The following is a 15,829-nucleotide window of genomic DNA, read 5'->3' on the forward strand; positions in this document are numbered from 1 at the left end:
AAATGTATTATGTTTAGTGAAAAGAGTAACTGTAATGATGATGATTTTAGTAGTAGTAATTTTAAAAGTTTTTCTAGATATAAAGTTTTATAAGAGAAAACTGACTTCATATAGATTTAGATAATAATTATAGATTTTAATTAATACTTTGTAATAAGTAAAGAAAAACTAAATAAAAAATAAATAGTTTAATATATAAATTCACAGTAAAAAAATAACTTATTCGTAAAATTTATAGATTATATTTTCATAAGTGTTTTATGTTGAATAAATTTTGATAGATAGTTTTTTCCTTTTACATATATTTTATGAGTAATAATAAAGAGAACTAAAATTTTTTTCATATGTTTGTTAATTGTTATCTGAATATATAAAATTCCTCTTATCCCTTTTTAATATTTTTTTTAAAAAATAATTATATATGACTGAGGAAAACAATTTTTATTTTAAAACAAAAAAAAAAAAAAAACATTTCATTTTTTGTATAAAAGTTTATATAGTATTAATGTATGTTACTTTTTATAATATATTATATATAAAAATGGAAGTAATTAAATTGTATTTTTTTTGCATTTTATTAAATAAAAATTAAAAAGTTAATGTACAAATAACAAAGAGTATTTGGAAAAAATTCTAATATGAAATGAATAATTAACATTTTAGTATTATACCTTTAATATTTTCATTATATTTTATCTTTATATTTTTTAATAAGACTAAATAAAATGTTCTTAAATATTAAAAATGATAATTATTTTTAATGAAATTGTTAATATCTGAATAAGTTTTTTTTTTTGTGTATCCGCTTTATTATTTGGTTGATCAAAGGATTTTGTAGATTTCAGAACAATAAAGTTAGTAAATAGAGTGCAAAGAAATTTATACTTATTTAATTCGTTAGATACAAGTGGTCAGTAAAAAGCATTATTAACATTTTTGAGAATAAAAATTAATAGCTATATTAATAATATACAGTTGTGTTAGACAAATTAAAAAAAAAGAAAAATTTCATTAATTTTTTTACTTTTCTTTTTTCAAGTTTTAAAAAAATATGTTTTTTTTTTAATTTATTTGAATAATTTGAAAAATAATTGCTAATAAAGACATTTCTTTGATAGTAAATTTTGTTATATGTTTTAAAAGAAAATTTTATACTTACAATAGTAAAATTTTAATGTTTATAATATTTATATAATTTAAATTCGCATTTTAATAATTATTTTTGATAACGTAAAAGTATTGGTTTAGAACTAAACAATATTCATAGGATTATAATTGAAATGTACTTAAGTAGAAATTAGTAATTAATGAGGATTTCAATTTTTAATAAATATAAGAATTTTATAGAAGTAAATAAATGTCTCTTAAAAAAAATAAATGGTTTGTGGCGCATTCTACTTAAAGAAAACCTGCTTGCTTATATCATTAAAGATAAATTTGAATTAATTAAATTAATAGGAGAATTTATGCATGTTTTTTATTAATTTGTTTGTTCAATACTCTAGAAAAGTCAATGAATAGGCAGTTAATAAACCGGTCGTTTATTTTAGATAATAATTATTTATATATAAATTATACCGAATAATTTAAGAGAAATTTTATTTCATATTGAAGTTTTTTTTTCACTTTAAATTTTTAATGATTTTTTACTTAATGTAAATTTTATCATTTACCCCCCTTTTTATATTAATATCTATAAAACTCACACATGATTATATTTTACTTACATAACAATCATCAAAAAAAAAAAAGAAAATAATAATAAAATAATTATTATTTTATAAGAAGAAACAACAAAAGAAAAAGTACTATACATATATATATCTTATATTTTTAAAAAAAAATTATCTGTTTTTTTTTTTTGTTGATTTATTAATTATTCATTCAATGGCTTTGCTAGTATTGAACAAAAAAATTAATAGAGAGCATGTGAAGAAAACTCTACATATTTGATTTATATTAAATTAAAACTTTATGAAAATTATCCACTTTTATTGATTAATATCAAATATTAATTGCATTAGTTAATTACTATTGTTGTCAATTTCATGATATCCCATTATATCATATTTTACATTAAATTTTAATCTTTCATAAAAAAAAATTCTTTACATTATTGTCTTCTAAAAAAAAAAGAATTTTTTTTTCTAAGATGTTACTTTTTTACTATAGAATAATAAAAAAAAAAATCATTATCAAAAAAAAAAAAAAATTTATAATTTGTTTTATGACTGTAATTACACAAAAATAATATTATTATAAAAATATATCTACACATTTTTTTTAATGTACTTACTTTTAGAGCAAGTATATATATACATTTTTTTTTTTTAATGCAAATATATATTTTTTTAGTGTTCATATTTATGTGTGAACGTTTTCTCCACATATTACCATGTACCAGATAAAATGTTTTTAATTATTTTAATTAATTAAATATTATATAAAACAAATAGATAATGTTATTTGTAAATCATAATCAATCATCGTGAGAAAAATGATGATATCATTTTATTTTATTTTATTCTTTAACTTGCTTGACAATTTCAAGCCCTATATGTATATCTTTATCTATTTTAATGTCTCCATTGTCATTTAATTCATATGGTGTTGTAATGTTACTTCTACAAATATGAGAACAGTCTTTATGTTTCAATTCATATAAAAGTTCTTATTTTTTTTTATTTTTATCAGTGATTGGCATTAAATTTCTTAATTGAGTCTCATACACCTCCCTAGTTTTATTTTAGAAAGTGAGATTTAAATTTCTTTATTTCTATAGTATATAGATACTGCTGTTAATTTTCCACCTTCAATTTTAGTTACCCTATGTGGTAGAGACTAATGAGATTTGTATTTACTATTATCATTATAATGCTTCAATTGCTTCCGTTTACAATCTGATAACTAATATGATATAATATTACCAACATTGACATCTTTAATTGCTACGAGTGGTTTATCTATCAATCTATTTAAATTTCCATACACTTATTTCTATAAATTATATAAGTAAATTGTTCTAATTTATCAGATATTTTCAGGTAACAATTTTGAAAAATAAGGATATATGCAATCCATTTGAACATAATAAATATGGTGTTCCTTTTAAAGCCCGTTGAAGTGTATTATTACATATATAGTCCTTTTGCAACGTATTTTGAAATTCTCATCTTACACGAATAGAACCACGATACATAATAATACTTCTAGGACATCCAAATATAGGGATCCAAGTGCTTATTATAGCATTTATATCAATAGCTTTGGGTAATCTTTTAATAAAACTACTTGAAATTAACCATGAATAATTATCTATTGCTATTTGAATGAGGCATTCTTCTTCTTTTCAAGTCTTAGATCTAACAATACATAAAGAAACCATACATAATAAACTAGGTTTTAATAATTCTTGATTAATCTTATATTCAAACTTTTTATTACGAATTACTTGATAAACTACACAATTCGAGAAAATATTTTTGAACATCACGAATAATATTGAAACATTAAAAATGCCATCATATTTTCTTTAAAGTTTTATTGACTGCACAAAGTCCATCAAATATAACACAACGAAATCATTACATTAAATGAATTCTATATTTTTCTGGTATATATAACCTTCTTGTTTTATAATGAATGGAAAATTCATTTCTTCATTCTTAATCTCTTAGAATACTATTATTTTCTTTTATCAGAGCATCAGATATTCATTACAAGATGGAATAACAAAAAAGTTTTCATATTCTTTTAGTAGTTTATTACAAAATAGAGTCATTCAATTAAAAAAATAATTTTAATCTTATATAGATCAGTTATCCAATTACCTAGACTATTTTGAACTCTTTCAATATGCTCAAATTCTAGATTAAATTATAATGGCCCTTATTTTTATCTATATAATATCCTAGTATTAATAAAATCTATTACTATTAGACATTTACAATTACTCTTAATCGATACTTTAGACTCTTGAATATAATAGTTGAAAGTTTCACAAGCTATAACTATTGAAAATTATACTTTTTCTATTGTATTTCATTTAAAATGGACATCATTTAACTTCCTTGATGTATATTAAATATATATAATTTGATCTTTATCATATGAATTAATACAGGTCCTGTAGAATAATATGATGCTTCTGTATATACAACCTAAGGTTATCTAGGATTAGGAAATAATAAATAAATTATTCCTTTCATTTTTTTTTTATTTGTTCAAAAACCTGTGAATATTTTTCATTTCAAACAGAATTTTTTCTTTTAGTCCATAATTAGTTAATAAAATGTATTATTAATCTTTTTGAAAGTAAAAAATAATAACTGCATAAAAAGTAAATAGTTATGGAAGCTCTAGATAAAAAAAAATAAAAGGAGTTAATTTTTCTGTTTTCTTTTTGCGAATTTAAAATGAGTAAAAAAATATATTTGTTCTTTTTAAAAGTGATTAAATTGTCGAAAAATTAAATGGAATATTTAATGGCCAAAAAGTTTCTTGTAGTATATTTTGTTTAAAATTTTATAATAAAATTTTATATTAACGATCATTAAATTTTCATGTTTTGTAGTATCTATATAATTTATTTTGTATTTTGATAATTTTAGAGTAACGAATTTGAATTGTTTAGTACTGCTCATGACATTTCAAATAAAATGTATGTAATTAAAATCAGTAGCTGATGAGGATTTAAATTTTTAATAAAAATATATGGTTTTTATTAAAATAAATAAGTTCCTCTTAAAAACAGTAAATGCTCAATGAAGTAGATTATATATAAAATATCTTATTGGTTTATAGTATTAAAATTGTACTTAAATTAATTATATTAGTAGAAGAAATTCTACATGTTCTTTATTAAAATGTTTGTTATATACTCTAACGGAGTCACTGAATAGGCAATCATTAAATCAATAATGAAATCAATTTATATTCCCATTTTGAAAATTTTCTAATATAAATTCTACAACTATTAGCACTTCCTAGAAATAATTTTCCTTGTTTGTTGAATATTGGTCGTTCACTTCAATAATCATTTTTATCTTATCTAACAAAGGTATAATTGCTTTATTATATACGATTTGTCCTAAATACGTGTAAGATGTTTTAAAGAATTCAAATATGCCCACATTTATTCTAAAATAGCTTCCAATAAGTAACTTCTGTACTTTTCCTAGTATTCTAAAATGTTCATCTATAGTTTTGTTAAAATGATGATGTCATCAATATACACAATCACGTAGTTTTCTCTAATTGAGAATATTAAAATATTTTCTTTTATTCTTTGGAACTGTGTAGAACTAGTATTCAAAACAAATTGTAATATATTAAATACAAATGTTTCATGTTTGGATACCATGAATCCAATGTATTGTTAACCATTTTCAATTAATTCTATGTTACAAAGTCCAATTTTATGATGTATTTTCGAAACTATTTAGTACTACAAAATGTTTAGAAAATATGTTTCATGTGAGGCAAAATATATAAATTACTCGATATATATTTATTTAGATGCCGATTATCTATAATGATTTTGGATTTTCCATTATTTGTGTGAACAAATATCATAGATAAGATCCAATTTGCATTATCAACCTTTTTATAATATTTATCTCTATGAATTCATCAGTTTTATTATGAGCTTTAATCAATATCTCTTTATTCAATGGTCTGAAATTACATTTCGGAGGCTTTCCTTGAACTTTAATCGAAATTATACATTTATCTGATACTCTATTTATTTTGTTTTCTCAAAGTTATGAATTCGACTCAAAGGGTTTTCTCAATTTATTCTTATCTTCTTGAAACTATAAATACGTTTTGTTAATAAAATTTTGAATTAGTGCTTGATTAGTATTATCTAGACTTTTTTATTCATTCTTCTTAACTTCCATTATATATATTTAATTGTCATTATTCTTCGTAATAGAATATACTAATTGATTCTTTTCTATACCAATTATTTATTAACTACCTATTAGGTGACTTTGCTAAAGTATTGAACATATTAATGAAGACCATGTGGAGTCTGGTTCAAATAATTTAAGGAATTTATATATAATTTTAAATACTATAAAAAAATAGACTTCATTTATGTGATATACTTGAACATTCTTTGTTTTCAAAATTCATTTATTTACTTTAGTAAAAATACTTATTTTTATTAAAAATTTACATCCTCATTGAACAATGGTTCTTAATTAAATATATTTTACTTATAATATTATGAGTTATGTTAAGCAACTTCAATACATTACTATTAAATTAACAAACATAAGTAATTAATTAAATGCATATTAAATTATATAAATATCACAAATGTGAAAATTTTTTTATTTTGTATATAAAAATTTCCTCTTTAAAATCAAAAAAAAATTAACTACAGAGAAACTCTTTTTTTAATGAATTACATATATTTTTCGAATGCTATTTTTTTGGCAGTTAGATCTTTTTCTTCGATCCATCAAAAAATGTCTCCTTCAAAATTAATGAATATATTTTTTTACGTATTTAATTTATTAAGAGAAAAAAAAAAAAAATTAAATATATATTTTTTTTTTTTAATTAGAGCTTACATGGATAGCTACATATTTTCCGTATAGCCTGTTATTTTTATCCTCAAAAAGATTAATAATTCCTTTTATAAACTATACTGCACCATTCAGGGAAATGTAATGGTTATTTTTTAAAGTTTTTACTATTTGGCTTGTTTTATTATGCCGAGTCCTTTTTGTATTTTTTCAATTTTATTATCTTTATTAATAATAATTTCTTAAAGCATTACTCCACTTCGTTTATAAATATAGAAATATTTTTTGTGCTTTAATGCATTTGTAGCATTAAGCTTTCTTATATTTTTATTAGTAACTCTTATTAAATTCTTCAGTTGTATTTAATATATTTTCTTAATTTTGTTACTCAACAATTTAATTTTTGTTAACAGAATTTGTGTTCCTTTACCTAGATAATACCCATGCAACGCTTTTAGAACTTATTTTTCAATTTTGATTACATTATGAGGAAATGAACAATATGATTTATATTGTATATTATCAATATAATGCTTTATTTGATTTCTTTAGCATTCTGATAATTCATATGAAATAATACCTTAGATATTAATATTTTTGTTCTCAATTATAGGTTTCCTTTTATTTTCATCAATATCTTCAAGTGTATTCTTCCATAGATTGTTTAAATAAATGATTATTATTTCAGAAGTTCCTTATGATAATATTTTTGCAAATCCTGGACATATACAATCCTTCGAAAAATAGCAAAATGTAATGTTTCTTTTATTTCTCAATGAGTTTATTATTATACATTAACACTGAATTATTTATTATTTCTTCAAAAGGTAAGTCTTTTTCTTTGTATAAAGTTTTAATTGTACAGTCTAAACTTTAATGAGAGCTTTAATTAATACTATTTCCTTATAGTTAAAATGTTATGGTATGATATAATTTTATGTGTAATTTTTTAGTAATATATTCATGAAATTCTCAGCTCGTATAAATTGAACTACGATATGTTAAAATACTTCGAGGGAATCCAAATATGGGTATCAATGTTTCCATTATAATGTTAATTGCATACACAGCGTTAGATGTTCTATTAGTTATATTCATTACCATAAAACATGAGTAATGATCAATTTTAACTTGTATAAAGTACTTTGCATCTTTGTATATTTTAGATCCTATTATATTCAATGAAGCCATACCAAATACATTAGGTTTTGATAAAGCAGGTTATTATTAAGCTTAAATTTCTTATTATGCATTACTGGATAAACAAAATTTGTAACGTATTTTTCGATATATTTACTAGTATTAGGGCACCAAAAGTGTTTTTGTATTTTGTTTAGTGCTTTGTTTACTCCGTAATGACTTGCAAATTTACTACTATGAAACCAATACATTAAATGACTTATATATTTTTTTTATATGTATAACTTTCGTGTTCTATAGTGAACTGGGAAATTATCTTTTCATATTACACCTTTTGGTATGTTACTTTTATTATCTCTTACTGCATTTATTATTTCTTTATAACTGGTATAACATATTAATCTTCATATAATCCTTGAGGTTGATTACAATATGATGTCATGTAATTCAGAAGATCCATTTCATCTTCTATTGATCTAGAAACCCAATCAGGTAAATTATTTAGTACTGCTTCAATGTGTTAAATTTTTAAGTTAAATTCAGATAGTCTCAATGTCTATCGATATAATTTCCCCATATTAGTTGAATCTATTACTATAATACCTTTATAATATGTTTTAATCAATATCTTTGATCCTTTGATATAATAATCAAAATTTTCACCAGTTACTACTATTGTTAATAGTTATTTTTCAACAGTATCACATCTCGGTTTTACATGATTTAATTTTTTAGATGTATAATAAATGAATTTAATATGGTCTGTATCATTATTATTTTGAGAAATTATAGCTCCTATAGCATAATCTGATGCATCAATTTAAATAGTATAAGGTTTTCCTAACTCCGAGAATGAAAGATAAGTTATTTCATCTATATTTTCTTTGATGAGATCAAATGCTTTTGAGAGTTCCTCATTCCTTCGTATTTTTGCTTCTTAGTTAAGAAAGGAACTAATTTAGTAGCTCATTCTGGAATGTCCTTAATATAATTTTTATAATAATTAGTAGATTCTAAGAATGATACTACTTTCTTGTTAGGCTCACGCAGTTCTATCTCAATAATTGTTTTCACCTTATCTAACGCAGGTTTTATTCCATTCTGGTCTATTTCTCATCCAAGATAAGTTATAGATTTTTTTAAAAGTTCACACTTTTTTATATTTATTTCCAAATTATTATTGCTGAATAATTTAAATATATCTTTAATACTTCTAAATGTTCGAGTAGTGTTTTTGTAAGAATGATGATGCCATCAATATACACAACTACGTTATTTCCTTGAATTAATTTCATGAAAATTTTTCCATTATTCTTTGAAGTTATGTGTAACTTGTCTTCAGTCAAAATGATAAAATGTTAAATATGAATTTTCCTCGCTTGGGAATTATAAATACTGCATAGCTTTTGCTATTATGTTTCAATGCAATATTCCAAAATCCATTTTTATGGTCTATTTTTGAAAACAATTTAGTAACATGAAAAGTTTGAAATATATATTTCATGTGTGGAATGACATACAAACCAGCCACTATAAATATATTTTAATACCGATAATATATAGTAACTCTCTATTGACATTTTGTCTTCGAACCATTACAATAGGTGAGGTATAGTCCGCGTTAATAATTTTATTTATTACCTTTAATTGTGGTTTTTAGTCTACCTTCCAATGTAATTTTGATAAAATTTCTTCACTCAGCGGCCTATGATTATAACACTGAGGATTCCTTGTAACTTTATTAGAAGCTTTATATTTATCAGTAGGATCTATAATTTTATTTTTCCATAGTATGATATTATTCTGTAATATAATTTTTAATTTTTCTTTGTTTTTCTTATTTAAATTAGAATTATTGATAGAACTCTGAATAATTTCTTTACTCAAGTTTTTCAGATTTTCTTTTCTTTCGTCTAGTTTGACATCCGTAATATATAATAGTTATTATTATCTTTGGCAATAGAATATACTAATTTATTAATTACAAAACCACTAATATAAGTAGTGTATTTGTATTTATAATAGTAAATCTGGTTATGTCCTTTTTGATGATAGGTTTCATGTATATTACAACCTTTTTAGATTCCTTGAGGTTTCTCCTTTAAATATACCGCAAACCTTGATGGGTGAAATCATTACATCCGGTTTCATATCTAATATTTTTACTGAGACAGATGATATAGTATATAGTTCTACTGATTTATATAATAATACGTTAGCACTATTTCAATTAATTTATACAATTTGCTCTTTATTCATGCAAAATCCTTTATCACTTTCGACATGTGGTATATTATTAATAGATGACTTCTCACTGATTCTGTTATGTTTCCTCAGTTTTAATCTACATTTCAAGTGATCTCTTTGAAATGCTTTATTTATTCTATTCCCCTTTCTATTACCTTCGTTACATTCTTTAATTTTGTTTTCCTCATAATTTTTTTTAGTTCTTTCTTTTTGTTTTTATAAGTATTTCAACTATTTATTAAGGTATTTTTTCATTTGACATATTTTCTGTGGTTTAGTTTTATTATTGATTATTTTAAAATTAGAATTACATCTTTTGTTCGTTATTACATCTATGTTTTCATCTTCACCATCTCTGAATATTTTATTTTTACACATTGTAAATGATCTATTATGTTAGAATTACTACATCTTTTCTTTCTATATATACAATTCATTTTAGTATGAACTTTTTCTCCTCAACAACAGTATTTATTTAATATTCTATTTTTATTATTTCCTTTATCAAGTTTTTTATATGTCTGCTTTCCTTGATTTACTTTCACTCTTTGTTATTCATTCCAACTACTCTATACTTTTCATATAAACCTAAGAGTTTCACACATTGGATTATTTTCTGGCATTATATTGTTGATACTAATTGGTAAGTGCTTTTTAACATCCTACAAAGATCTATGATTGACAAGCTACCTGGTCTTTCCATACATATGTGACTTTTAGTGTATGTCTTAAAATTAGTAATAAAAGAATAAGTAGTTTCGATTACTGTAGGTTTCTCGTCTTCATTTATTATTTATTTCATTAAATTGTATCTTTCCTTTTTATTAATAAACAAGGACACTCCCAATATTATTTTCAATTGCACTATATTAGTTATGTCTTCATTAACAGCTATTTCTGCAATATGTTTTCCATACATTGGAGGTAACATGAACTCAAGTATCATACACGTTTCTTTTCTAGTAATCCTAGCATTTTTACCTTCTTTTACAAATCTATAAACCATTTAAAATAATACTCTAATGATTTTTTTACTAATATTAGAATTCCTTGTGGTTTTTGAACTTTAGTTGATTCATTATCACTCTTCACCTTTAATACATAAGGCTTATGAAAAGAAACTACATCCTGAAGTACTTTCAATCCAAGACTACTTATTTCCTCCTTCACTATTTAAATTGCTAATTCAATATTTGTTTAGTTTGTGTTAGTTTTGATATTCCTGCCATTGTCACCAACTGATTTATTGTCTTCTAAATGACTTTGTTAGTATGGAACAAATTAATAAAGAGTATATAGAGAAAACTTTATTTAATTTAATTTTTGAATTTTAAAATCTTTTAACTTAATTAAAATATACTGTCTGTCATAGTTGTAAACATACTTCATTCCGCAAAAGAAAAAAAAATATATAGAATTTTTTTTCTAAAATTACCGTAATTTTTTAAAAAGAAATAAAAAAATATATTATCATAATATATATTTTTTTTTAAGTCATCGTCATGTACCAAATAAAGTAAATGATACATCTTCTTTTTTTAAATTGTAGTTATTCACATAAAAAAAAAAGTTATTATTTATTAAAATTTTTTTATTTTAGTGTAGTGACTTTTATCAGAAGTATATATTTATATATATATATATATATTTCATTATTGTGCATACTTCTGAGTAACTATTTTAGAGTAGACATAACTTCACAGTAACCCAGCGATTTAGAATGCACAGAATAAAATATTTTTATTATATTTATTCATCTAAATATTATACAAAAGAGGTTTATAATATTACTTATAAACCAAGAAATAAACAAACAGATTAATAAAGATAATGTAAAGTTGGCTCTACTAATTTAATGAATTTATGTATAATTTTAAGAGCCATAAACAAGTAAACTGTATTTATATAGTTTACTTGGTTGGGAACTCTTTGTTTTCAAGAATCATTTATTTACTTTAATAAAAATCCTATATTTTTATTAAAAATTTAAATTCTCTTTAAATATCAATTTTTTAATTATACATATTTTATTTATAATGTTATGAATAATGTTTGACAACTCAAATTCGGTGCTTTCATCTTAAAAAACATGAGTAATTAATGAAAAACATATTAAATTATATAAATATAATAAACGTGAAAATTTTATTATTATGTATATCAAATTTTGTTTTTAAATTAAAGATAAAATTTCGCTATAAGTAAACTCTTTTTTTTAATGAAATACTTCTTATATTTTTCGAATATTATATTTTTGACAATTAAATCCTTTTCTCTAATCCATCAAAAAGAATCTCACTTTAAAAAATAAGTATATTTTTTTACATATTTTATTTATATAAGGAAACATAAAAAATATTAACAGATAATTTTTTTTTTTTTTTTTTTTATCTAGAGATTTCATGAACAACTTCGTACACTGCGTTTAGCGAGTTATTGTTATTCTTGAAAAGGTAAATAATTTCTTTTATTAATCAAAGACTGATCAAAATAAGTGATTTTTCTGTATTTACTATAGCAAATATGGCTTTTTCATGTTTATTTGTAGATTTCTTACTAGTTAGAATTTCTTTAAACATATTAGACTTCACTCCATTGAATATTCCACAAAATTTAATTGGTTAAACGCTTAAATATGGCTCCACTTTAATTTCTTTGGATGATGAATTATATATATTAAACAGCTCTGTTCTGATATCCAACAAAGCATATATATTCTTTCCATTTGTTTCAACTATTTGTTTGGAATTTATACAAAATTCTCTAATACTATCTTCCATTTGTAATTTATTAATAGATTACTCTCTTTTCATTATTTCTTGTGTATTTTCTTCTTACTTTGTTGTTTTATATAATAACTCGTCTTAACATACATTATTAATTCTATTTATTTTTTTATATATAAGTTCATTTTCCTCTTTTGCATTGTTATCATGATATTTTTCTTTTGGTCTTTATTTCTATTTTTCAACACACTCCTGTTATCTGTCAAAGTAATTTCTCCTTAATGCATATTTTTTCAAATCAGCTTCATTTCTGATTGATTTATTAACTGAGTGTTTGGTGACTTTGTTAGAGAACTGAACAAATATATTAATAAGGGGCATGTAGAGTTGCCCCTACGATTTTGATGTATTTATATATATTTTTAAATGCTTTGAACGAGTGATTCTTAATTGCGTGATCTACTTCGTTCAGTATTCTCTAATTTCAGTAGGCATTTATTTACTTTAATAAAAATATTTATTTCTATTAAAAATTTATATCCTTATTGAATAGTGATCATAAATTAAAGGTTTATTACTTGTTTCTTTGTTATGAGTTACATTCAACTATTAATATATATTGCTGCTGAATTAACAAACATAAACAATTAGTGGCAATACAAATTAATTATATAAATATTAATTACATGAAAATTTTATTGTTATATATATATAATTTTCTCTTACAAAATTAATTAAATCCTACTTCGTTAAAAAAGAAGAATCCTTTTTTTTTTTTTTTTTTTTTTTTTTGTGTGCATGACCAACTTCGTATTCTTCATTTAAGTAGTCCTTTTATTTTCTAAAAGGGTTAATAAAGCCTTTTATTAACCACATTTTAACATGCTCAAATAAAAATATTTTTATTAACTTTATTTGTTTAAATATTATTTAGAATAGGTTGATAATACTATTTATAGACTATATGGCTAATCATATATTTTCCATACAACCATTAATTTTTTATTCTCAAAAAGGTTAGTAATTACTTCTATTAACGTGTAACATATTTCATTGAGTATTCTTTATTATTTTAAGAAGTATTAATTTAATTTAATCAAAATCATTTATATTTATTAAAAATTTAAGTCCTCGTTAATTATTTATTTCTAATTAAATAATTGTTACAATATTATGAAAAATATTTAAAAATTCCAAACCATGGCCATTAATTTAACAAGAATAAGTAATTATTAAAGAACAAATTTAATTCATATATAAAAATTACAAAGATGAAAATTTTATTATAATAAGTATAAAATTTTCTTTTTAAAATTATGCAAAGTTAATTCTTAAGATTCATTTTTTTTCTATCCTCAAAATAAAAAAATATTATTTTAACGTATAAAAGAAACAAAAAAATTTATTATTAATCTTTTTTTTTTTTACTTTTTTCTTTACCTATTGCTTGCATGTTGTTTTATTAATTGTTCATTTAATGACTTTGCTAGAGTATTGAACAATCAGATTAATGAAGAGCATTAGAGTTACCTCTACTAATTTAATTAAGTATAATTTTAATGCTATATACCAGTAAACTGCATTTATATGGTCTACTTCCTTCAGAAACTACTATTTTTGAAAGATATAATTTGCTTTAATAAAGATCCCCATTTTTTTTAAAAATCTAAACTATCATTAATTGTTGATTTTAATTACATATATATTATTTACAGCGTTATGAACAATGTTTAACAATTGCAACACAATGCTTTCAAATTAACAAACATAAATAATTAAAAGAATACAAAACAAATTGTATAAATACTATAAAATACAAAAGTTTCTTATCATTAACATAAAATTTTCTTACATGAATTTAAAACAAAATATGCTACAAGAAACTTTTTAGTTAACATCTTTTCTTTTTTTAATTTTCCAACAATTCACTTTAAAAAAAAATATATATACTTTTTTATGCATTTAAAAATTACAAAAGGAAAACAAAAAAAATTAACAGGTTTTTTCCTTTACTTAGCACGTGCATGTCTAACTATTTATTTTTTATAATACTATTATTTTTTATTCTATAAAAGGTTATTAATTAAAATCTTTTATTATCCAATTTGAAACAAAAATAAATTTTTTGCAGTAAATTTTGATAAGAAGTAAAAGTAAAATCTTAAAAATATATTTAGCAAAAAAAACTTATAAAAGTAAAAAAAAGTATTTTTTTTAATTAGTAAATTTGCATAACTATCTTACTATTCTATATATTTATAACTATTCATGAATAGTTAATGCCTTTTATTAAATAATACATTAAAAAAAATTATATGTCCTTTTTTTAATTATGTATAAATGAATATATTTAATACTTACGAATAAGACAAAATAAATTAAATAATGAATTAAACTAAGAGATTATGAAAAATTAAAATAATTTAGTGTTGTATTTTTATTAAAATTATAATATATTTTTTTTTGTTACTGTTTTATTTGCCCACAAAACATTAAATAAAAAGTATAAATAAAAGAATATATAATTAAAAAAAATGAAGCAATATATTAAAGCAAGAATTCATTATAAAAGTTCTAAACACGTAATTTAATGAATTGAATATTTTTCCACTGACATTATAAATACATTTATTAATTATATTCTAGATTATTAATTAATGGTTTATAATTTATTTTTTTATAATTAAAAATGGAATTATAAAATGTGGGAACATTTTGGCAATTTAAGTGGTACCACTCATCCTTACATTTTTTTACATATTTCCTAAACCAGCCTTCTATTACCTTACAAACCTTAGACAACTCTTTTTTTTTTTTCTTGAAAAAAGTAGAGCACTCTTTATCATTAGGACGGCTTTCCCATAATAATGTATACTCTGCAAGAACTTTATCATTGAAATCTTTTATATCATCCGATATTTTATTATACCAGTGATTGAAATTTTCTTGTTCCCACTCTCTTCCAAATAAAGAATATCTTACTCCTAAATCAGAACATACATTTTCCCAATCAAATAACATCCTTTTTATGAGTAAATCTTTTATATTATTAAAATGTTTATTATATTTTCCATATGACTTATCCGTGTTTAAAATGTTTCTTTCGAAAAAGATAAAGATAAAAAAAAAAAAATAAAAAAAAGATTTAAATGATTATTTTTTTTTAAGGAGAAAAAAATC

The 15,829-nt window shown here is 21.5% G+C and overlaps 1 protein-coding gene across 1 annotated transcript, besides 6 other annotated features; it reads right to left on the minus strand.

The window, feature by feature from the left end:
• The first annotated feature begins 1,131 nt into the window (after positions 1-1,131).
• Positions 1,132-1,535: a repeat region.
• Positions 1,536-2,465: 930 nt separating this feature from the next.
• Positions 2,466-4,273: a repeat region.
• A 645-nt stretch (positions 4,274-4,918) lies between these two features.
• Positions 4,919-5,946: a repeat region.
• A 22-nt stretch (positions 5,947-5,968) lies between these two features.
• Positions 5,969-11,224: a repeat region.
• A 1,738-nt stretch (positions 11,225-12,962) lies between these two features.
• Positions 12,963-13,411: a repeat region.
• A 654-nt stretch (positions 13,412-14,065) lies between these two features.
• Positions 14,066-14,511: a repeat region.
• A 769-nt stretch (positions 14,512-15,280) lies between these two features.
• On the minus strand, positions 15,281-15,748 carry PGAL8A_00123000 (Plasmodium exported protein, unknown function; the record flags this gene model as incomplete). Its single annotated transcript, XM_028674744.1, has 1 exon — positions 15,281-15,748. A coding segment is annotated over one exon (468 nt), but the record flags the coding sequence as incomplete, so codon positions are not given.
• Positions 15,749-15,829: the final 81 nt, after the last annotated feature.

Source organism: Plasmodium gallinaceum, assembly GCF_900005855.1.
Source record: "Plasmodium gallinaceum strain 8A genome assembly, contig: PGAL8A_v1_63, whole genome shotgun sequence".
Lineage (NCBI taxonomy): Eukaryota > Apicomplexa > Aconoidasida > Haemosporida > Plasmodiidae > Plasmodium > Plasmodium gallinaceum.